The sequence below is a fragment of the Pteronotus mesoamericanus genome, unplaced genomic scaffold (assembly GCF_021234165.1).
Source record: "Pteronotus mesoamericanus isolate MK-2021 breed Mesoamerican mustached bat unplaced genomic scaffold, CSHL_Meso_final contig_291, whole genome shotgun sequence".
Taxonomy (NCBI): Eukaryota; Metazoa; Chordata; class Mammalia; order Chiroptera; family Mormoopidae; genus Pteronotus; species Pteronotus mesoamericanus.
In genome coordinates this window covers 2,785,715-2,811,335 of record NW_026555124.1, presented here as the reverse complement: position 1 = coordinate 2,811,335, position 25,621 = coordinate 2,785,715, and the positions used below count along the sequence as shown (strand labels likewise).

Below are 25,621 nucleotides of genomic sequence, written 5' to 3'. Positions count from 1 at the left end.
GAGCCAGCAAAGACCATGCAGACAAGAGCAACTCTCTTCGTGCAGCTCTGACCACCAGCACTTTCTGCAATAATGGAGGTATCCTACACCTGCCCTGCCCAAAACAGCAGCCACAGGCTATATACAGCTATGGAGAACTTAGAATATAGCTAGTATCCACACTGTAATTTTAATTTAGTTTAAATATAAATGCCAATAGCCACACATGGGTAGTAGCTACTATACGACCAATACAGTAGACAGTTGAGAAACAAATCAAAGAAACTTGAGTTCTTGGATGATCTTGTAGAACAGGGCCACCTGTACTCACTCTTGACCATCTGCCTACCTCTACACTGTTAATGAGGGAGGAATAAAATTCTATTTTGCTTGAAACATTCAGGATTTGAGGTTCTCTTTGTTAATAGGTTAGCCTGTACTCTAATTTAAAAAAAACACACACATTTCTATCTATTCACAGTAGGAAAGAATAATTTAGCATCTGGTCTATAAAATAAATATTAAAGGGGGGAAAAACAATGAGAGGCTCTTACAAGTAATATAAAAATCAGTCTTTAAACAGTCTATTTCAGACTTCCAGCCAAGATGGAGGCATAGGTAGATACACCTTGCCTCCTCGCACAATCATAGAAAGGACAACAACAAATTTAAAAACAAAAAATAACCAGAACTGCCAGAAAACCGAGCTGTATGGAAGTCTGACAACCAAGGAGCTAAAGAAGAAACGTTCATCCAGACTGGAAGGATGGGCAGAGACTGGCGGCCGAGGCTGAGACAAGCAGCTGGGGTGGAAAGGACGTGTAGCAAGGTGGTGGCTGAAGACAGGGCAGGCAAGGCAGCAGTTGGCAGACTGGGCGGTCCCACATTTGTGTGCAGATAAACCAGAGGGACAGCTGGGGAGCAAGACAGACCACACAATCCAGGGTTCCAGTGTGGGAAAAGAAAGATTCAAAACCTCTGGATGTAAAAAATCTGTGTGGGTTGCGGTGGCAGAAGCAACTCCCAGCTTCACAGGAGAGTCTGTTGCAGAGACCCATGGGGTCTGAAACATACACAAACCCACCCACCTGGGAATCAGCCCCAGAAGGGCCCAATTTTCTTGTGGGTAGTGGGGGAAGTGACTGAAAGCCTGCTGAGAGCTGAGCAAGTGACAATGTTCCTTCTTGGACCCCTCACGCACAGACAGCATCACAACTCAGCAACCTGGGTTGCCCACCTTCGCGAACACCTAAGGCTCTACACCTTCCAATGTAAGAGGTGCACTGGGACAAAGAAGCATTGTTCAAATGAAAGAACAGATCAAAACTCCAAAAATAGAACTAAGGGATGAACAGATAGCCAGCCTATCAGATGCACAGTTCAAAACACTGGTAATCTGGATGCTCACTGAATTGCTTGAGTATGGTCGCAAAATGCAGGAAAAAGCAAAGGCTACGCAAAGTGAAATAAAGAAATATATATAGGGAACCAACAGTAAAGGGAAGGAAACTGGGATTCAAATCAACAATTTGGAGCAGAAGGAAGAGAAAAACATTCAACCAGAACAGAATGAAGAAACAAGAATTCAAAAAAATGAGGAGAGACTTAGGAACCTCTGGGACAACTTTAAATGATTCAACATCTGAATCATTGGGGTGCCAGGAGAAGAGGAAGAACAAGAAATTGAAAACTTGTTTAAAAAAATAATGGAGAACTTCCCCAATCTGGCCAAGGAAATAGACTTTCAGGAAGTCCAGGAAGCTCAGGGAGTCCCAAGGAAGCACACACCAAGGCACATCATAATTACATTACCGATGATTAAAGATAAGGAGAGAATCTTAAAAGCAGCAAGAGAAAAGGACACAGTTACGTACAAAGGAGTGCCCATTAGACTATCAGCTGATTTCTCAAAAGTAACCTTGCAGGCAAGAAGGGACTGACAAGAAGTTTTCAGTCTTGAAAAGCAAGGATCGACATCCAAGATTACTCTATCCAGCAAAGCTATCATTTAGAATTGAAGGGCAGATAAAGTGTTTCCCAGACAAGGTAATGTTAAAGGAGTTCATCATCACCAAGCCCTTATTATATGAAATGTTAAAGGGACTTATCTAAGAAAAAGATAAAAAACTATGAACAGTAAAACAGAGGGGTGGAAGAGAAGGAAGAATGGAGGAAAAGGTGCAGGGAATAAGCAGCAAAGATAGTAGGTACAAAATAGGCAGGGGGAGGTTAAGAATATTATAGGAAATGGAGAAGCCAAAGAACTTATATGTATAACCCATGGACATGAACCAAGGAATGGAGGAATGGTGGGGGGGTGGGGTGGTGCAGGGTGGAAGGGACTAAAGGGGAGAAAAAAATGGGACAACTGTAATAGTATAATCAATAAAATATATATATATTAAAAAAAGATAAGAGAGAAAAAAGTGAACCCTAGTGGACTATTGGTGGGAATGCAGACAGGTGCAGCCATGGTGGAAAACAGTATGGAATCTCCTCAGAAAAACTAAAAATGGAACCGCCTTTTGACCCTGCAATTCCACTGCTGGGACTATACCCTAAGAATCCTGAAACATCAATTTGAAAGAACCTATGCACCCCTATGTTCATAGCAGCATTATTTACAACAGCAAAGTGCTGGAAACAGCCTAAGAGCTCATCAGTAAATGAGCAGATAAAAAAATTGTGGTACATTTACACAATGAAATACTACACAGCAGAAAGAAAGAAGGAGCTCCTACTTTTTGCAACAGCATGGATGGAATTGAAGAGGATTATGCTAAGTGACATAAGCCAGGCAGCGAAAGACAAATACCATAGGATCTCACCTACAACAGGAAACTAATGAACAAAAGAACAAACGAGCAAAATAGAACCAGAGGCATGGAAACAAGGAACAGACTGACAGTGACCAGAGGGGAAGGGGGAGGGGAAGAAGGGAGGAAGAAAGAAGGGGACGGGTCTAGTCAGGAAACAAGAATAAATGACTCAGGAACATGGACAACAGGGTAGGGATTGACTATGGGGCGGAGAGGACAGGGCAGCGGAGAGCAACAGGGGGAAAATTCGTAGAACTGTAATGGAACAACAATAAAATTAAAAATAAATAAATAAATAAAGTTTTTAAAATAAGCTATGTTCACTGAAAATATGGTGAACTTTACTGTGTACATTAAGATGCTACTTTTTCCAAATTTAGTATTTTACCTTGTAGATAGGTTTTTTTTTTATAATATCCCTTTAATTCATAACCACAGTAAGGATCAGATATTCTAATTACAATGAAACAGACTAAAAACAGGTATAAAATAAGTGGCTAAAACTGCAAATATATTAAATTGAATGTGTAAATGGAAGACATTTCTAAAACATATTTTAAAATAGACATACTTATCCCAACCAAGAATTCCTATCTCTTCAATAAGGCTTGAGTAGAACTGAGGAGGCGGAGGTAGTGCATGTATCTCTTGTTTATTCTTTAAGGCAACTTCCTGTTTAAAAGAAAAAATTTGAATCAGCTGTGGAATGATAGACAATGAATTGTTAGTACCTGATTACACAACACAATTTCATAATCTCCTTTGTGTCTAACTAAAGTGGCCATTAGGTTTACAGAAAATGCAGCTGAATCATTCCACTTCTCATTAAAAAAAAAGAGACATGAAAAAGTGAAAGGATTACACTGAAGATCATATGAAAATACTAATTATTATACTTTCAACCTAAAGATTTTAATATTCTCCAAGACTATGATACTTCTCAAAGATGAAAAAAGTTTTTAAAAATTATTCACTCCCACGGCTTTACTATCTTACTATACCTGTGGACGTAATGTTTGATTGAAAGAAACATGTATCTTTAAAGAAAAGCCTGAACTCCATGTACACTGCTTAGATCGATATATTTGTATATCATCATGAATCACAACCTTATAAACAAAACCCTTCATTATCACATACTTATACATATAATAGCTATACAGTATTTCCCCTGGAAATTTCTATTTTTATTCAGAAATATTAATTACTGCTATCCACAAATATTAAAAGTAAAAAAGAAAGATAAGAATTTTAAAAGTAGTTTAATCCTAAGTTTATGACATTTGTAAAGTCTGCCTGCCACCTTATGTCAGACAACTTACTCCTATTTTAAAACCATAACAGGAAAAAAGGCAAAGGTTGAGAAGCAAAACATTCTTCATGAAGAAGGAGGCAAAGTTACATAGTAGAGAAAACACAGGTTTTACAAACAAAGGTTTTAAATCCTAACTTGAACATTTCCTAGTTTTGAGGCCTTCGGTGCTCTGTGACTTGGCTCTGAAACACGAACAAAATAACCTACACCTCAGATAGTTTTTTAAAATGTGGGTAATTGTCATTTATTAAATATATACTAAACTCCTGCTATATGCCAAGTTTTTATTAGGTAACTCCATGGGAGATTTACAAAATTTCCTGAATAAATTCAGTAACTACTAATTTCATTTGGGTATCAGTGGTAAATTATAGGAACCCTAACTGATAACACACCCCAACAGATAAACTAATAGTTCTTCCATTTTTAGGTATGCTGTCATATGTGTAATATGATCACCATCTCTGTCCACAGTTTCTTCAGAAAGCTAATAAATAGGATCCCATTTTCTTCATAGATGCAATAACAAATGTACTAAATAGAATATTGTGACCTAGAGATTAACTCAATATTTTTAGGTTTGAATTAATGATTGTTTCTTCAAAATTAAATGACCAATAGACCAAAAATAATAATTACGTTAATACTAGAAACCAAGATATTCACAGTAAGATAAAAAAGATACAAGCAATAAAAATCAAAGAAGTAAAAACACTAAAATGCCAAATCTGAATTGGAAATATCAATATGAACTCATAGTTACTCTCTTTCTAAAAAGTATTTTTTCCTAGCTTTGTCCACTAAAAAGGCCTAGAAGTTACTGAATGAGCACATCAGTTTCCAGACTGTGGCATCCAAATACCATTTTCTACAAAGAAGCCACGGTTCTTTGGAGATACAGCTCTGGAATAGGATGAGTAAATGAACCTGGAGCAATTGGTGGCAGAAAGCAAAACTTGCATTGTGTGGAAAAAAATAAAACAAAAAAAACACCTCAGGAGTCAACATGAAGAGGCTTAAACTGACCAAAAAAGGTACAATTTAAGCACCAAAAATAATAATTGCAAAGAATTCAAGTTAATCAAATATATGAACATGCAGGAGTTCATAATGATGCTGAAAAAAAAAATCATTAGTTTCCTTTGACAGTTTCTAGGCACCAACTTATTATTCTACAAATTGATTTTTTTTAAAAAAGGAAAAGAAAGAAAAGAAACAGACACTTATCCTATCTCTCCAGTATAAGCTACACCCCAAATTTATCAAATAATAGATAAAGGGAAGTTCTCTAAAGAAGATTTTCAGCTAGTAAATGTGAACAACGAAATTTTTTAAATCACCATTTGTAACCTCTAAGGAAATAGTGGATGTAGGCAATGACCATCATCGGATGCTAATATCATTAGGTGACAGGCTGATGGAAACCTTTATATTGGATGTATTTATACCCATTGATCAACCCTAACTTAACTAAAAGAGGGACTATCAAACACCATGTACCCATCCTGATGCAATATATGAAGTACAGACCCAAAGGACTCTTACCATTACAAATAAACCCAACTCTGTTGAGATCTCTAGATCTGACTGCCAGTTTATAAAAAAAGGTAGAAGAATATTTTAAAGACACCATGAATATCTAATAAACCAAATCCAAAATTTGGGAAATTTTACAGGACACATAATCTGGTTTACTCAACAAGTAGATGGCATTGAAATAAGGGTGGGGGGAAGAGGAGGTGCTGCTATAACTTAAGAGACTTAGGAGATATATAGCATCTAAATATAAAGTGTGGGCCTTATCTGCACACTGGTACAAACAAAGCAGCTATAAGGAATTATCAGTAACTTTGTTGGGGTTAGAATAACATACTTAAAGAGAGACAAAAAACAATTAGCTATTAAACATATACAATGACATATTTATGGAGGAATGGACTCAGTGTTCACGTTTTTCTTTAAAATACTCCAGTCCCGCCATGGCTGGGTGGCTTAGTTGGTTGGAGCATTGTCTCATGCAGCAGACAGTTCAATTGCAGGTTCAATTCCGGTCAGGGCACATACCTAGGTTATGGGTTCAATCCCCGGTCAGGGAACGTGCAGGAGAAAAATTGATCGATGTTTCTCATATCAGTGTTTCCCTCTCCCCTTTACCTCTTTCTCTCTCCCCAACTTCCTCTCTAAAATCAATAATAAAAAAATATCCTGGGGTGAGAATTAAAAAAATACCCCAGTCCCTTCTTCCTAAATGTTGAAGGTAAGTCATGGTCCCATGGGTATTCATTATAGTCTCTCTTTTGTTTTTGTTGAAAATTTACATAATAAAATGTTTTAAAAAATACAATGTCTATAGAATAAATATTTTATGCATAATTGACTAACTTAATAATCAATTACTGTAAGGAACTGTACTGGTATGTATGTAATGAAGCCTAACAAGTTTTTCAAAAATCTGCAGCTTTATACAAAACTATTTATATGTTGTATTATATCTTTAAGTGTAACTTCCTAATCTCTCTGAAGATGTTAAATTCTCTGACAGACCAGGAGTACATTTTATTTCTTCACCATCTGCCCGAGATTAGTTTCAAGTGTATCCAGTTTATGATAAAATGAAATTGGTTCTTATAAACAGTTCTGTTCCTCACACAGTTCAAGAAAAGTACCATCCACATTTATGCACACAATAAAATAAAACATTAACTATCTGGGAGTTGAGTTTTAAACTCTTATGTTAGTTTTTACAGAAATTGCAAAAACAATGGAGACCTAAAGAATACAGTAACAGTGTTAGAAAACAAATACATACCAAAACCGTCTTCAACTCCATCATAAAGCTCATTAGATCAGGAGAGTGCTTCATTCTCTAGGTCAAAGTAACATTTTCAATTAATTTTACTTATACAATGAATATTCTATGCATTGAAACTGAAATAAAATATAGGTCTATGTGAATATGAAAAAAATATTAGCTTTATCTGTATCATAGAAGTATCAGAATTGGAGTATTGGCCATTGTCCTTACTATTTCTACCAATTTCATTTTGAAAGTGTAATTAAAGCCCTAAAATCTACTCTGGTAAGATATACTGAATTGAGTATTCTTTCAACACTCGTTACTGTTGAGTTTAGCAAATCTAGCAAACCACGTTTTTTTTTTATAAAGTCATGTGGGAGTAAAGAAAGTGCAAATAATAGCATAATATATAAAAATCAGGAAAATCTATACAATTAAAAAACTAGTTAGAGCAATGAATTAATAATTATTAATAATACTATCTATTGTTTTCATTGACCTTAAAGACCACCTATAATTAGAACTCTTGTCCTTTCACAATTAATCCATATGAATTCAAAAAGAGTCAATCTTTTAGTAAGGTAAAGCCAATATAACAAAATGGCAAAAAAAAAAAAAAACTTCTAAAGTAAAATGAATATTTAAGACTCATGGTTCCATTTCTTAGAAATCATTCTTAAAATAATTATACAATAAAAGAAAGCAAAGAAAATTCTAATTTAAGATTATTTTTTAAAACTATCATCTCTCTGCTTGAAATCAAAATATGGTATTTTTGTTACATTTTGTGATACACCGCACTACAGCCACACAGCTCTAGACAAAGTCAATATGTGAATTTGTCCACCCTTCTTAGATACAAAAATAATAATCTAAGATATTTCAGCAATGCATGAGATATGATTCACATATTAATATAACTTTGAGTGGGTACATGTTTGTAGAACAAATCTTTGACTTTCCCTTCTCCTATCCAATATCTTTCACCCCTTTGTTTTGTAGAGATGAGTAATAAATTATATCCAGGGTCTACAAACTACAGTCCAGAGGCTAAACCCAGCCAATGAGTGCTTGCGTAAATAAATTTGTACCAAAATGCAGCTAAGCCATTCTTTTAACTCTTGTCATGGCTGCTCTGGTGCTACGGGGCAGAGTTGAGTAGCTGCAACAGATCTTATGGTCCCACAAAGCCTGAAAAGTTTACTACCTGGCCCTTCACCGAAAAAGACTGCTGATCCCCCTGACCTATGCTTACTAGTTAAAAATGATACAAGGAAAGAATAGAAATATTCACTTAGATTTTGGAATAAAACAAAGACTCAACTAATACTGGGTTTTATATGACCAACTGGAGGATAGGAAGGAGATTAAGTAGTAACTCGGGCTTTTTCTAGAAACCTCTTGGTGAATTGGTGAAGAAAAACATCTGATTATTATACTTAGTCTTTATTAAGTTTTTTCAGGTTACTTAAATATCTCAATAGATTCATTTCTTAAACTTTAATATACAATATAAATAGTCACATGGGATGGGAGGGGGCAGCGGATAGAAAACAGAAAGAAATAATTTAAACATCCCCTTAAAAAACTGCTATAATTATACTGCCAGCAATGATAGCCCACATTCTACAAATCAAATAGTTTATCTCCTATTACTTCTTTGTGGTTTAGTTAGTAATGCTTTATGTGAGAGTTTCTGTCATTGTCAGTTATCATAGATAATAACCTGCCTTTTAGATAGAGAAAATATAGGAGTGAAAAACATACAAATGAAATGCAGTTCTACTTAATTTATTTTTCTACAAGAGCCATTTCATTATTTTTGGTTGCTGCAGTAACGGCGATTTTGTTTTTAAGTTTCTCTAATCTTTAAAGTAATGTTCATGTAGAGAAACCTAAACATTAAGAAACTAAACTGGGGTTTAGGGGTGGGCAAAATGGGTGAAAGTGGTCAAGAGGCACAAACTTCCATTTATAAAATAATTTTTAAAAGGATAACTAAGTAGATCCTGCCTGTATCTCATCAATGCTGCCTTTACTAATCCTATTATGTGCACATACATGATCCTAAGTGATTCCCACACCTTTTCTGCTACTAATTTAGAACTACAATCCCATTTTTGCCACAGATATCCTACAACTCCTAAATGAGTCCAGGTGTTTTTTCATACCACCACTATTCAGTCTTAGCAGGAAAATCACTCAAAAAGTCATGGATATGGATAAGGGTCAACGTATTTGAAGACCCTAAAACCTCAAGGATGGAAATCAGCTTCAACACAAATGTTGCCTGGAGATGTGTTAAGGATTCTGAGACAAAACTTTTCTATAATGTATGGATCCTTAAAATATTTCATAGAGATGAAACCCACAAAATTTAGCAACTATTAAACTAGTTTGTTACAACATTCTGCAACGTAGGCCGTTAAAAAGAGTAAATTTAGTAATTCCTTATCCATGCTTAAAACCTTTTGAAGGACTTACCTGTTGTATTATTTGATGGTATCCATTAAGTATTGTCCTCAGCTGCCAACTACATAGTAATCTAAAATTTTAATGGAATAAAATAATATGTTCATTGTTCAGAATAGGAAAAAATGTACATGTACGCTAACATAAACAGGCATAAGCATAGAAAAGAATTCACATAAACATAATTCTTGCAAGTTAATAAAAGTTTTACCATTTATAGAGTTGAAAGTCTTCAAACTGTCAGTATTAATTTTATTTCAAAATATAAATAACTGCCATCAGTAAAAGAGATGCAAAAAGTACATGTTTTTAAAAATTTTAACAGCCTAGTTTTTGACTGAACTAGATTCTGATGAGGTAGGTTAAATAAAACCAACAGTTTAGATCATAGTATACAGAACTTGTATTTGAAAAAGTATATGTAGCAACATAATCTTCTTCAAATTCCAGAGTAATATAACTAAAAGTATACAGACTTTTAATTGTGTTAGTGACAAGTTCATGTTCATCTATCCGCTGGCTCACTTTGGCTGTGCTCTCAACACTGCTAGGTAAGTAACTCTTCTAGGGAAGTGATTTTACGGACCTGGAAGTAGGATGCCCTCTCTGAGTTTTCCCAACACTGGCCACTCCTTTTCTTCAAAGCAGTCTATACAGGTTAAAACCCAATACACCTGGTTTATATCCATATGAAACCTAATCACATCTAACATGATCCCTTTGCAACACTCAGCACCCTTGACCATTTCTTCCTTAAGTCTCTGTTTGGCTTTAGATTTTCTTCTTTCTTTTCTGGTCAATCCTTAGACTTCTTCCAAGGTCCTCTTTATTTACCAGTCCTTTAGCACGCCCTCAAGAGTCTATCACCGGCCTTCTCTTTTCACCCCACACATGCAGGCATTAGGAAGTCTACCCATACTCAGAGCGCCAATGCCCGTGCCTACAGTGACTTCCACAAACATCTCCATTCCAAGTCTCACACTCAAGTTCCACGCCAGTCAGGTACTACCCATTAAATAGCTCCTCCTGATATTTCACACCTGATATGTCATAAAACAATTTATCTTCTATATTTCCATCAGTGACCTCTTCTCTACCTTAGCTATCTAACCCAGGGACTTGGAAAGCATCCTCCATTCCTCTTTTCCTCTTATTTCCTGCTTCTGATCAGTCACAAAATCCTGTTAATTCTACTTGTAAATGTCTCTGGATTCTTCCTCCCCTCTTCCCCTGCAGATATTTAAGAGCAGAAATGAGATTTGGGGCACTACCTAAATTTCTAGTCTCATTCCTTGACATTCTTTGACAGACTGTCTGTACCAACAGCCCAGGCTGATACCTAACTTATACCAGGACTGATCTGATAATATGGGTCTGGCCACAGGTTGAATATACACATAATTAATATCAGTCAACAGTTGGGAACACAAGTCTTCTAATTCTTATGTATTCTCCCTTTATACTTCTGTTCGGTACTTGTTAGTGAAACTTACACAATTGCCGTTTACTGCTCTAATGGAAAAAAATAGAGAATTAATGTGTCACCATTGAAAAGCGCTTGAGCACCAGGGGAAATCATTTCGAAATGCACACTGACTTGGGAAAATCAGAAATGACTAATAAGCACTTTAGGAAAAACTTTAATGACTAAAATCAGTTCACTGCAGATTAACTGACTGCCCATCCCACAAAGACGAAAGTATAGAACAAAACACCGCATCACCTTGCATTCTTCAGTTGCAAATCTTCAGGCAACAATATTTTAATGTGGAAATCTCTTCCCTGTGGAAAATATTGAAAATGTGAACATTTTCATCTTTCATTTAATGCCATGAGTCTCACTTAATTTTACAATCACATAGAAAAGGCAATGTTTCCTTTATTTTCTGAAAGGTATCAATTTTATCCAAATATTTATACCTGTTAAAAAATATAAGCAACAGAATATTGCATTTGAGGGAAAATAACTGTCTGAAACTATGTAATTATTGGGAAATCAAAACACTAAAATAGGACTTTTCACCGAGAAAGTCACTCACATAAACATAAGAAATATAAGAAATTGTTAATGTAGACATAAAAATTTTTTAAAATGTTATTCCTTAGAAAATAAATATATTAAAAAGAAATTCCTTTAAATTGCTTTGAATACAGAGGAAAAATCACAATGTAAAATAAGAATATATAATACATTTTGGGCTCCATGTTTTCGATGTCCTACACTTTAAAAAATGAAAATATATTTAGTTAAATAATCTAAATATACAAACATCAGGGAAATACTTTCATAAATCAGAATGTATTTAATTCTCCCACACTTGCAGACCTTTCATAAATAAACTTGCTAACATTTTATTACTTCTTTTAATTTAAATATTTACTACCTATACATTTGAATACACCAAATTTTACTCAAGAGTCTTTTTAAGGACTGTTCTCTGAGAAATATATTCAGTTTTACTTTCTTCAGAAAGTGAATGAGTAAGCAGCTTCAACTTTGTACCTTAAATAGGTTAACACACATGAAATCTGAGCAAAAGTAAGCGGAAAAAGACAAACAATTATAATCTTTTACTCCAACAGTATAAAATGAAAAAGAGCAATAAAACTCTCCAAAAACAATTACCACGAGAATTTTAACACAGACTCCCTCAAAGCAGTTTCAAAAATAGAGGAACACAATTAAATGTACCCCATAACCTTTACTTTCATGGTAATATTACAGTTCTGACTTTCATTACATTTAAATGTCCTTTAAAAAAATGAAACAAAATGTACTACTGACCTTTTCAAAAGGTCAAGTAACAATAATTCACTATTTTATTAAAGCACTAAAAGGTATTATGTAGCAACTTTAACCTAACTTTATAGACATCCCTCTCATAGGTGTAAGAACAATCTGGAATTCAAAATCTACATGAAAAATAGTAAAACTTCTCTACTGATCTATTATCTGAAAGAATAAAATTCCAAAGTCCCTTATTTGCAAAATCCAGCCATTTTAAAAGGTCAAATGTCATGTCACATGCCATCATACTTCTCTGATTAAAGAAAATATCCAAATTAGCTTTTTTAGTTAATTGCTCTCAAGAAGCAGATTTTCCAGGCTTTGAGGGAACAAAAGTACTGACATTTGCCTAAATGTGAACCTATCCACACATACTCCCAAAAAACTATATAGATAAATATTAAGAACAAAAAAACCCCTCTAAAGTCTTATGTCTCCAGCAAAATCAGATGACAGAAAATACAATCAATTTCAAATTTCCTGTAGGAAAAATATAAATAGACCACTTTCCAATGGTTTCCACTCTGTAGCTCCCACAGCAAGTCCTTTTAGATAGCTAGAGGGTTCAGAAAAAAATGCATAGAAGAGAGAAGAGGGGACTGGGCCAAGAGCAAAAATAATAAAAGAGTCTGATACATCAGAATCTGGTATAACACTGACTACCAAGGGGAGACTAAATATGAGCACAAAAGTCAAGACACCTGTCTTATAAAAGAAATGTATGAATGGAGAGTAGTAAAAAGGCAGGAAGAAACATCCTTTGGAAACCGGGTGTCAGGAGGAAAAATAAATAAGAGTGGCGAACTTCGGGTCTTATATAATAAAATAAAAACACTGAACTTCTTCCTTGGCACTACCAAAAACACTGTCCACTAAATAAACTGACAGAAGCAGGTATTCGTGAACTAAGAATTTTATAAACTATCACAAAGATAGTGTCTTCATCAATGCCACGCTACTGTGAGATGAACACAGAATAAGATAATCAAAACATTTCAGGTGATGGCAATCTGCCATGCAAACGAAAACTGCAGGCATAAGCAAATTACATTGCTGAATTATGTATTTTTATGGGGAGTGTTCACATGAAGATTCAGAAATTTAAAAACCAAAAAAGAAATTGTAAAAAAAAAATTAAGAGAAAGACAAAATATTAAAAATAAAGAATAAATTAATTGGTGGTTAAGAAAGAATAGAGTAAAATAAAAATTTCAGAAGAGACAAAGTAAGAAAATTACAAAGTGAGAAAAAAATTAAAGACCATCAGAAAAAAGAAATGGAAATGGAAAATAAAGAAAGAAAATCAAATCTACAAATAATTGGAGAACTTGAAAAGGAAAACAAACTAGTACAAAAGAATATTTAAAATTATAATCCAAGTATACTTTCTGGAAATACACATACTGAAAAAGATAACTGGGCACACGAGAAAAGTGAATTATAATGACCAATTCTGAGATTTATCTTAATGAACACATTTTAAAAATAAGACAGAAAGTCCATAGCTTCTAACAAAATGATCAAATATCTTATATGGGAAACAAAATATGTTTGGAATGAGACTTCTCAAAGCAAGATTTTTTTTAAGCAACAATGGAATAGAATTTTTAGGGAACTCTTTCTTGCTATGATTTAAAAAAAAAAAAAAAGGCAGGATTTACCTTCCCACAGTAAGCAAAAAACTGGACTAAATATGTATGAGCCCTGGCCAGGTGGCTCAGTTGTTTGGAGCATCATCCCGTACACCAAAAATATTGTGGGTTCAATCCCTGGTCAGGGCACATGCCTAGGTTATGGGTTCAATCCTCAATGGGGGCCCATACAGAGAAGACAACCAACTGATGTTTCTCTCTCACATCAATGTCTGTCTCTCTCTGTCTCTCTCTCTCTCTTCCCTTTCCTCTCGCTGTTAAAAAAAAAAAAAAATCAATAAATATGTCCTCAGGTGAGGAATTAAAAAGAAATGAATGACACAATGATTTTCAGACATCAGACAACAGGCATTAAAGGACAGTGGTCTTTGAAAGAAGAGAAACAAGTGAGAATGTCTCTAAAAATAGCCAGCCTTATGGCCTGGAGAATTTTCATGTGGCAGGGCAAGGATGAAACACCAAAGAGACCCGACATTCTCCCCAATTTGAGAAGAGAAGGGTGAGTTAGGGGAGGCCAAGGCACGAAGAATTCATAACGTACTGTATCAAAAAGAAAATATGTGGAGAAGAAAGAACTACAGAAAGTAAACCTAGAGAACTCTAGAGGATTCCTGAGTAGGAGCCTTCAGCTAAGTAGTGATTGCTGCATGGATACAAGGAAACCACCCAAAGCTGGGATACCATGAGAATGGAATATGCAAAACAAGGCTGGGAGTAGCCACGTTCTGATCAAAGTGGGAAACCTTGTACTATAAGAGCCAGCAAGTAGAAGAGCGTTGCCTCTGTGGTAGAGCCTAAATTAGTCTAGGCTACAGTCTATTCTGTTTCTGACTAACAAAGCTTAAAAGCAAACCTTGAAAATATGTTTTCCAAGTAATTTAACTGCAGCTTAGAACAAATACCAAGAATATTTAAGAGAATAAAAGATCTCTAACACACAAGTAGAATGCACAATGTCTGGCATTCAATTGAAATATACCAGGTATGCAGTGAAACAGAACAGTAAGATTCATAATAAAGAGAATAATCAAGAAAAGCAAATATAAAAATGGTAGATTATAGAACTGCTTTAAATTTTTAAACAGTTATAATAATATTACATGTATTCAGGAAGGTTGAGGAAAGCATGAGTATGCTAAATAGACATAGGTAAGATATAAAGACCTAAATTGAAAAGATAAAGAATACAATGTCTAAGATGAAAAACTATGCTAGATGGTATTAACAGCAGAGTAAACCATGTAAAAGAAGATAGTAGTATACCTGAAAGACAGAAATAGAACATCCCCCCCCAAAAAATCAGAGATACAGTTTAAAGAAATGAATACACCATTAATGAATTATGCAACAACTTAAAAATGGCTTAATATGTGTGTATTTGGAGTAACCAATACAGGTGAGAGAGAAGAAGAAACAAAAAAAATTTTGAAGAAATAGTCACTAAAGTTTCTCTGAATTAAATAAAAACACAGCCTCACAAATCTAAAAATAAAAAGTAAAAGAGCTGCACAAACTCTATGGAGGAAAAAGATGAAGAAAATGATACGAAGGTACATCATAACCAAATTGACAAAAGCCAATGATAAAAAGAAAAACGTAAAAAAAGTGAAAGAAAAAATAACATACTATTTAAAGAGAAACAAAGAACGAGTTCTCATGTAAAATAATGCAAGACAGTGAAGAAGCATCTTTAAAGCATTAAAAAAAGAAAAAAAAGTTAACCTGGAATGTTATATATCTTATATCCAGTAAAAGCATCTTTCAAAAACCCAACTAAAACAATTTTTCAGACATGTAATAACTGAAAGAATTAATAGCTGATAGAGACTACATAAAATGTTAAAGGAAGGACTTCAGGAAGAAAGTAAATGAAATGAGATGGATATCTGGCGTAAAATAAAGAGTACCAGTAACAATGTACAAGTAAATATAAAAAACATTTTTTCTAATTTCAAAAAATCTCTTTAAAAGATAACTGACAGTGCCAAAGCTGTCAATCTGAACAGCAAATACAGTAAGAATAGATTACAACTGAAAATATAAAATAAATGTTAATGGATCCATACTGCTATAAATAAGTGAAATAGTAAATGGGAGATTTAAGCTAGTCTGTCATGCAAAAAAATTCCAGATATATTATACAGATGCCCCACCTTAAAGGAAGGGGAGCATAATTCCTCACTCCTCAATGGAGGTTGTCCATAGTAACTTCCTTCCCAAGAGTACAATATTGAAAGTGGAACAAAAAAGCAACTTTACAGCAGAGAAACCTGACAAATGTCACTTCAGCCAAATGATCAAGGTCAACATCAATAGTAATAAATCATATTGATAATCTATACCTTCAATATGATCTGAAGAAATGGTACTTAAACTGTGATGTTCCTCTCAAAAACCCATAGCCACAGTCTAATCATGAGAAATTTCAGTAGAGTATCCTACAATATACTTGACTAGTACTTCTTAATAAAGAGGGTCATTTCATAATCATAAAGGAATCAAAATCAAGAAAAATCTAAGAAGCCATCACAGCCAAGAGAAGCCTAGAGACATAATAATGTAGTATCTCACATGGGATCATGGAACAGAAAAAAATTATTAGGTAAAAACTAAGAAAATCTGAATAAAGTATGGACTTGAATTAATAATAATGTACCAGTATTGGCTCATTAATTAACGAATGTACCATATTAATGTAAGATGTTAATAAAATAGGACAAATTGTGTTTGTGTGGGGAAGGGGATGGTATACGGAAAGTCTCTAAGTCATCTGCTTAATTTTTGCATAACTCTAAAATGGATCTTTAAAAGTAAGTCTATTAATAAAAAGGTAATTGTTTAACTCTAGCTGGTGTGGGTCTGTGGGTTGAGCATCGGCTAGTTTGGTTCCCAATCAGGGCACATTCCTGTGTTGGGGGCCACGTCTCCAGTTGGGGATGTGCAAGAGGCAATCAATTGATGTTTCTCTTTTTCTCTTTTTCTCTCTCTTCCCATCTCTCTAAAAATAAATAATAAAATCTTTTTTTAAAGTAATTATTTAAATGAAAATTAATAACTGTATTTGGAGGGTTGTTAGATAAATAGAAATAAAATATATGACAACAATGGCATAAAAGCCATGAAATGAGAAACAGAAGTATGTTGATACAAAGTTAGTGGTATACTTGAAAGTACATGATGACATGTTAAAGGTGCATATGTAAACCCTAGAGCAAGCACTAAACAAGAGAGACAAAATAATACAGCTGACAAATCAATAGTGCAAATAAAATGGAATCCTAATATTACTTTAAGGTAAACCATGACAGGTTTAAGATGTATACTATAAACCCTAAAGGAAATATTGGGGGGGCAGGCGGGGGGGAGGCTAATTAACTGACAGAAGAGATAAGTGCTATTATTTAAAAAAACAAATTAAAAAAATAAACTCAATGTAAATTACAGAATAAAGATTTTTAAAAATAAATAGCACATGGAATAAACAGAAAATAAATACCAGGGTATTAGATTTAAACCCAACTATATCAATAATTACATTAAACGTAAATGGTTATCAGATTGGATAAAAAAGCAAGGCCAAAATAAATTCACTTTAAAGAAACAAATAGCCATAAAATAAAGAATGAAGAAAGATAAACCATACCAACACTAATCAAAAGAAAGCTGGAGTCGCTACCATAATATCAGAAAATACAGATTCCAGAGCAACAATTATTAAAAAGGATAAAAAGGGCATTTCATAATCATAATGGAATCAGTTCATCAAGAGTGTTTAACAATCTTAATGGTTTATATACCCAATTAAAAAAAATTCATAATATATGAAGCAAAAACAGAATTAAAAGATTGTAAAAGTATAGTTGGAGATTTCAATACCCTCTTTCATTAATAAAATAAGTAGACAGAAATTCAGTGAGGATACAGAAAACTTGAATAGTATTATGAATCAACTTGACCTAACTGACAATTTAGAACATTCCACCCAACAGCCACAAAATACACATTCAGGTATTTTGACCAAGATAGAGCATATTCTATGCCATAAAATAAGATCCAATAACTTTAAAAGCATTTAAATCATACAAATTATGTTCCATGACTAAATTATAAATCAGTATCAAAGGGTATTTGGAAAATCTTTGAATGTTTAGAATTATATATTGTTTTGGTAATATATGAGTCAAAGAAAAACTTAAGTATTTTTGAACCAAAAAAAGAGAAACTACAACATAGCAAAATTTGTGTGATATATCTAAAGCAGTCTTTGAAGGGAAATTATAGCACTAAATATCTGTATTATAAAGGAATAAAAGTCTCAAAATCAATGACCTAATCTTCCCACCTTAAGAAATTAGGAAACTTAAAATCAGAAATCAATGAAACAGAAACAGAAATAGAGAAAAACAATGATATCAAAAGTAGGTTCTCTGAGAAGATCAATAAAATGTATAAGCCTCTATCCAGATCCATCAGAAGAAAAAAAAAAAAGGATACAAAATACAAACAATACTGGAAACAAGAGGGCCCTATAAAATATGCCCATATTTTCTTTGATACTTCCACCTTCATGGGTTGGTGCCTTATTTCTCTCCTTTTGATAATGGGCTGCATTTGAGACCTGCTTCTAACAAACAGAATAAAGCAGAGTAAATATGTGTAACTTCAGAGGCCAGGCAAGAAAAAGCACTGCACAGCTTTCTGCTTGATCTCTCTGTCCTATCACTCACTAGCTAGTTGGTAGAAGCTAGCTGCCATGTGTCCTGACAGTCAAGCAACACTATGGAGGTCCACTTGGTGTACACGTGAGGCCTCCTAATCAAGAGCAGTAAAAACTGAAAGAAAAAAACAAAAACATAAACAAAACTGAGGCCTCCAGCCAATGGCTTTGTGAATGAGCAATCTTGGAAGCAAATCTTGCAGCTCTAGTCAAGTCTTTAGATAACTGACATCTTGGCCAACATGTTCTTCGTGAGAAACGCTGATCCAAAGCCATCAGCTAAGTCACTTCCTAATTCTTGTTCCACAAAAATGTAAAATAATAGATTTGTTTTTTTAAGCTACTAAGATTTAGAATAATTAGTTATGCAGCAAAAGATAACCAACATAAAGAGCACCATTACAGACCCTAAAGACATTGAAATGATAAGAGAATAATATAAGTACCTTTTAGCCAATAATTTAAAAAACCTAGATGAGTGAACAAATTCCTTGAAGAAAACAAACCATCAAAGCTCACTCAAGAGGAAAGAACAGCCTGATAACAGAGAAAAAAATCTTCTTTTAATCACACATGGATCACTCACACACCAAGGATCAATGAGTTCCACAGAGTAGAATTTTTATAAACAATACTGTCTAATCACAATGCAATAAAACTAAAAATTAATAACAAAATTAAAAATCACAAGACTTTCCATGAAACTTTTAAAATCTATTCTATTAGGTGCAGGGGAACTAAAAATTAAAACTACATAAGTTCTTAAAAATGATGATAAATCATTACATGATGATAAATCACTAAATAAGATAATTTTAATACAGTGAAATTTATATCAATAAAAAAGGGCTCTAATTGGCCAAATCAGGGACAATGACAATGGCAATGATGTAAGCATCAACATAAGGGAGATACTGATTATAACCTATTAAATAAATTATTTTTAAAATCCATGAGTCCATCCTGATATAAATAAATAAATTGGAAAGGGAATGCTTTATCATGGAATGCCAATTAGTTAATACAGAAGCAATGACAGAATTAGGAAATAATCTGGCAACCATCGTGGCATTAGCTGACACGAACAAGAGTCAATGGATGCTACACCCAGGGTGTATGTGTGTAAAAGTTTGATGCCTCAGAGTAGCTCTCTGAAAGTGTTTATTAATTACACAGGTATATCTGGCAGATGCCACCTTAAACGGGTGATCAAAGGTAACAATATCAATAACCAGACCCACTGATGTCATATGCCTTGAAAAGAACGCAACATTCTTTTTGGGGCATCTCTGCCAAATTGCACAATCTGAACTTAGTGATGAGGAAACATCACTGAAAACTCAAATTGAGGGGCATTCTACCTAATAACCAACCTATACTCTTAAAAAATGTCAAGTTCATGAAAAACAAGGAAAGACTAAGAAACTATTTCATGTTAAAGGTACAGGACAGCTAAATGTAATATGGTATCTTATATCATCAGATGGTAGGGGGCTAAAGTAATATAACTGAAACATTAAAAAAATTGAAAAGGAGCTCCAGATTATATCATGATCAAATATCTTGATTTTTCCCTGACAGGTGTTGCTTAGTTGGTTGGGCATCTTCCTACAAAGCAAATGGTCCCTGGTTCCATTCCTGGTCAGGGCAGACACCTGGGTTGCAGGTTTGGTCCTTGGTCAGTGAACACACAAGAGGCAGCCTGTCGATGTTTCTCTCCCTCTCTTTCTCCCTCCTTTCCCCTCTCTCTAAAAATAAATAAATAAAATCTTTTTAAAAATCTTGATTTTAATTAACTGCACTGTGGTTATGTATGCATGTGTCCTTGTTCTCATGAAATATGTCAGAAGTATTTAGAAATAAAGGGGCACTATGTCTGCAACTTAACCTCAAACGGTTCAGTACATAACATTCTTGGTGATAGGTAAAAGTTTCATGTAGCAAGTGATTTTGATAAGTCACTCAATATTTTGGAGAGGTTATTACGTTTTAAGGAATCTTCAAAACATGGTAAATCCCCTAGGAATTAAGGCCCCAATCCCCAAAGGATATTGTACCGGGGAGGGGCACGATGTTGAATGTAGTGGTCAGAGAACAAAGTCTATACTCAAAATTCTAACCTAAGACACCGTGGTACAAATGTAAAAGGGAAAAATCCAGGCGTGGAACCAGCCTGAGTGTAAGGGGTTCTGTTGTGATTATGGACAAGGAACTTAACCTCTCCATTTCCCCACGCTTTGATTTATTCAACTATGAAATGAGAATTTTTTTTTTTAATTTCTGCCTCAAAAGGCTGAGGATTGAGTGAGATAGTGTACTTGGAAAGCACTTTGTAAACTTCTAAATCCTGCACGTGTGCTACTATAAGTAATAACTCCACAAGAGAAGCTACTTGGAATCAGCAAACCTAATTAATTTTGTTGTCAAAATATCCTACAAAACATCACAACTAGATGTGGTCCGGTACACACGACCTGACAAAGAGCCAAAATGAGGTTTTCCTTCCAAATGTTCTTTCTTCAGGAAACACCAATATAATAATTAGCCGGGATTCCCATGAAAGGCCACCAGCCTTGGTGAATGTGGACGCCGTGAGAAGAAGTAGGCAAAAAACCCTCCAAAACCAAAAAAAAGAACAGTTTAAACGTGGGGCAGACGCTGAAGCAACTGAAAGGCAGCAACTGAAAGTGGGGAGGGAGACGGGGCGTGACACTTCGTCCCGCCCCGCCCACGCCGCGCGCGCTGTTCTCCGGGCGCCGGACCCCGCGCAGCGGCCCTTCCCCCGGCGTGCGGGCGCAGGCGCGGGCGCGGAGGTGGCGGCGGTTCTCCAACCTCCAGTCTCCGAGAAGTCATTACATGCTAACCCTTTCAATCCCCCGAAGTCCGGGCTCCTAACCCCTCTGGTCACAGGCTCGAAGGGGCAGAGCTGCGTCCCGAGAGGGAGGCTCTCCTAGCGAGACAGCAACATCGGCGAGTACCTGAGCAGTAATGAATCCTTCATACACGGTTTTCGATCGGTTCTGGGGCAGTAGCAACGGACACTGGTGCAACAGGCTCCCTTCCGTCTCCTCCATGGCCCACGGTTGGTGGAGCCTCTGGAGGCCTAGGAGCGGGCCCGACACCGCACATGCGCAGTACTGCTTAAGTAGAGGGAGCGGAGAGGCGGAAACCCCGGCATTGGCGGGAAAAAGCCTGCAGGCTGTTGGGAGAGAAGATGAAGGTCAGGGCTAGAGGGACCACCTGGGCTTGAGCCCGGCCAGAATAAATGTGACTCCTTAGGAGACAGCATTGGCCCCAGCAAGAGTCAGGAGGCGAGATTGTTCTCAGCTTCACAGGTCTGACTGAAAAGGGTCATTCTACCTCTGATTGTTAAAAGCACGCTTTTTGTAATTATGTTAGGTGTTATTAAAATGCTGCTACAACTTTTGAGTTGCATTTCATCCAATATGTGATGGTCTTACAATCTGAATGTTGTAGTACTTCTTTTATTCTGGAGCTGCCTCACCTCACCTTTTTTCACTATCATCAGTCTGTTACCTTGCTCTGCACCAGCGGTCCCCACCCTCGCAGCACAGGACCAGCCTTGTCTGGGCCTGGGTAGGAACAGGCCACACAGCAGGCGGTGAGCTTGAATGTAATGCACTTGGATCATCCTGAAACCATACCCCACCCTCTATGGAAAAATTGTCTTCCAGAAAACTGGTCCCTGGTGCTAAAAAGGCTGGGGACCACTGCTCTACAGGGTCTCCTGCATGCCTTCAGCATACAGCATAATATGTTATCCTGTGTATAATAATATATAATGTATTACATTCCATTCATTATATCATATACAATATATTACAGTTCTGTGGCTTAACAAATCTAATCAGATGTTTTTGTTTTTGAGAGACACACAAATATGCATGTACTGATCCAGTTTCAAGTCAACACCAGGCTGAGTTCTGATACACTGCCCTCAAATACAAATATCTTAGGCAAAACATGAGGATTACTGATGGACTTAATGAACCTAAGTTAACTTTCCTTTGACAGCACTTTTTATACATTTTTCTAACCTAGGCATGATAATCATCCATTGCCTTTTATGAGGAGTTAATTAAATAAGGAACTTACTGATATTTACTGCATGATTATTTAATATTCCAGTCTATGCATTACATTTTTGAGCCCTGATATTTGCAAAACGTCATTGTAAAATGTCTAGGCTATGCAAAGATGAATAAGATATACCCCCTCCCATCTTTATTACCCTCAAAATAGAATCAGACTGGAAGATTCTTAAAGTTTGATAAGAATCATCACAATATTCTGTGTAATTAAGGATAAACAAGGGTGGTACCGTAGTTAGATATAAATTACACTTAAGCAGTGGTTCTCAAAATGCGATTCTGGAACCAGCAGCATTACTGTCACCTGGCAAACGTATAGAAATGCACATTTTCACCCCTGTATCTCATATCTAGGGAATCCCAAACTCTGGGAGTGAGACCCCACCATCTGTGTTTTAACAAGCCCCTCCAGGTGATTATGATGGACGCGAAAGTCTTCCTCCGTGAAACCACTAGCCATTTTCAAAGTCCCCAAATTGTATCTCTTTTTGGAAACCTTTTTTTATCTACTGAAAATTACTGCTCTCCATAATTACTAAGTATATTTTCTGGTAAATTCTAAGTTTTCATTAACTATTTATTAAATTAAATACCCATCAGTCCTATAGGCAAAATAAAAGCAAGTATTTCAAGAATTCAGAGGATATTTGAGTTGGTTTCCATTCATGATATCTTAATAATCAGGCTATGTAGCACTATTATAGACTTTATCGGACTTATGTATAATACAATGAACACATGTAAAGCCCTTTCACACGTTATTTCATTTTCATTGCCATGCTGTTTAGGTATTTTTCATAATGTCTATTTTGTACACAAGAAATCTGAGACTTGGAGATATTAACTTGTTCAAGATAGTGAGTTAGTGACCTGTAAAATGAGGATTAACATCAAATCTAAATTTTAGATCCAGTAATCTTTTCATTAAAGTATGACAGAGATGAACTCCCTATCATGAAACGTAGATGAAGTTAACCTAAAGTTGTTAACGACTCATTTTAACAATGAGGCTAAGAATTTAACTTTGAAAGTTTGATATCAGATTTACCAATATTATGCATTCCTTCTTAATATAATCATAGCATTTTCTACCTAAAATCCACATATTGTGAAAAAAGAAAGCCTAAGAACATTTTGCCAATAGCTTTCTAAGGAGCTGAAGATTTTACATGAAAGCAACCTTAAAGATTTCATGCTTTGACACCCTCATTATATAAATTAAGGAAATACAGTCCAGAAAAGGAAAGTAATTTTCTCAAAGTGCTAGCTGTGTGTGTGTGTGTGTGTGTGTGTGTGTGTGTGTGTGTGTGTACATATATAAATATGAGTACAGAGAGAGACCAAACTGATACTGTTCTGGAGATACCTAACTAGGCCAGTTTCCAAACCTACAACTCCCTAATCCACACTGAGCTTTTGGTTAACTGACCAAATGTCTTTGGCTTTCTGGACTTACCAGCTTCTGGAAACTTCTTAAATAGCAATTTGGTCTTCCATGGACAGATACGCACCCATGTCTGGAGAGGCTATCTTCATCACACTCACTGGCCACCCCTCCACCGCTGATACACTGAGCTTGCAGCTAGCAGCCAAAGACAGTTGGCTCCTTGCGTCTGAATCCTCATGACTATCTCATTTGCCTTAAAGATTTTTACAAAATGTATTGCTGGATATTGCCTTAGTCCCTAAGGAAAACATATTCAAATCACCTTTCATAACAATTGAATTTGTAAATGAGCATTTCCTTTGGTAAAGTCTATAATCTAAGAAGTACAACTCCCAGAGAACGAGATACCATATTAGGGTTTTTTTTTTTTTAATTTAGAATATTTTATTTATTTATTTTATTGTTCTATTACAGTTGTCCTAATTTTTCCCCGTTGCTCTCCCCTGCCCTGCCCAACCCCAACCCCACAGTCAATCCCCACCTGTTGTCCATGTCCATGGATCATTTATACTTGTTCTTTAACTAGACTCTTCCCCTTCTTTCCTTCCTTATCCCCCTGCCTGCTCCCCTCTGGTCCCTGTCAGCTTGTTCCTTGTTTCTATACCTCTGGTTCTATTATGCTCATTTGTTTTGTTCATTATTTAATTCAGTGATTCAACCATTATCTTTAGGCGTTCAAGATTGAGTGATGGATACTCACTACCATCATCAATTAGGAGATGATTACCATAATCCAGAGAAGATGCTAAAATATAGTGATGGGAAGTGATATTAAGAAAGTAGAGATCCTGCCTCTCATCCCTCTTTCGGCATCTCTTCTTCATCCAGTTGTAACAGTTGCGGTTTCTGTTCCCTCTTCTCTGTAGTGCACCTCCTCTCAGTAATCCCATCTAGTCTATGGATATTACCCTCATGTTGCCGTGTATAATGCACATCCTTATTTTTCCCTCAAAACTTTGGGCAAAAAAGTATGCATTATACACAGCAAAATGCAGTAAATGTCAGCCATATACTGATGACTTCTAAATTCGTCTATCTCAGCCCCCTCTTCAGACTTGTATACCTAACGACTACATGATATATCCATTCTAGATGTCTTAATTGTCATCTCAAATTGTTTGTGTCAAAATGACCATTTTATAATTTCTAAAGAAATAATTGATTTAGGCAATGAGCATCAATAAATACTTAAATCATGATAGGAAAGGTTATGGTGAAATAAATATTCACATGCTGCAAAATTATCAATTATATAATGGTAGAATCAGGCTATATCTCCACCTGGTGCCTCTAATTAAAAGCTGGACACCTACACATTAAATGTCAACTGATGTGTTGTAATAAGAAGTCCAACACCAAAAATGTTTGATATCAATCTAATCAAGCTTTTTTTTAAGTATATCTTATTAATTATGCTATTACAGTTGTCCCATTTTTCTTCCCTTTATCCCTCTCTGCTCTGCACCCCTTTCCCACCAGCACTCCCCCGCTTAGTTCATGTCCATGGGTAATATATATAAGTC

At 35.4% G+C, this 25,621-nt stretch overlaps 1 protein-coding gene across 1 annotated transcript in view; it reads right to left on the bottom strand.

The window, feature by feature from the left end:
* Window positions 1-21,640, bottom strand: part of FANCL (FA complementation group L) — a 53,281-nt gene extending 31,641 nt beyond the window's left edge. The window contains exons 1-5 of the mRNA XM_054575418.1: window positions 21,518-21,640; window positions 11,106-11,164; window positions 9,395-9,455; window positions 6,923-6,979; window positions 3,370-3,470 (exon numbers count right to left, since the gene is read on the bottom strand). Of these exons, the coding sequence (XP_054431393.1) occupies window positions 3,370-3,470; window positions 6,923-6,979; window positions 9,395-9,455; window positions 11,106-11,164; window positions 21,518-21,613 (374 nt within the window). The 5' untranslated portion in view covers window positions 21,614-21,640. The remainder of the gene's footprint in view (window positions 1-3,369; window positions 3,471-6,922; window positions 6,980-9,394; window positions 9,456-11,105; window positions 11,165-21,517) is intronic.
* Window positions 21,641-25,621: the final 3,981 nt, after the last annotated feature.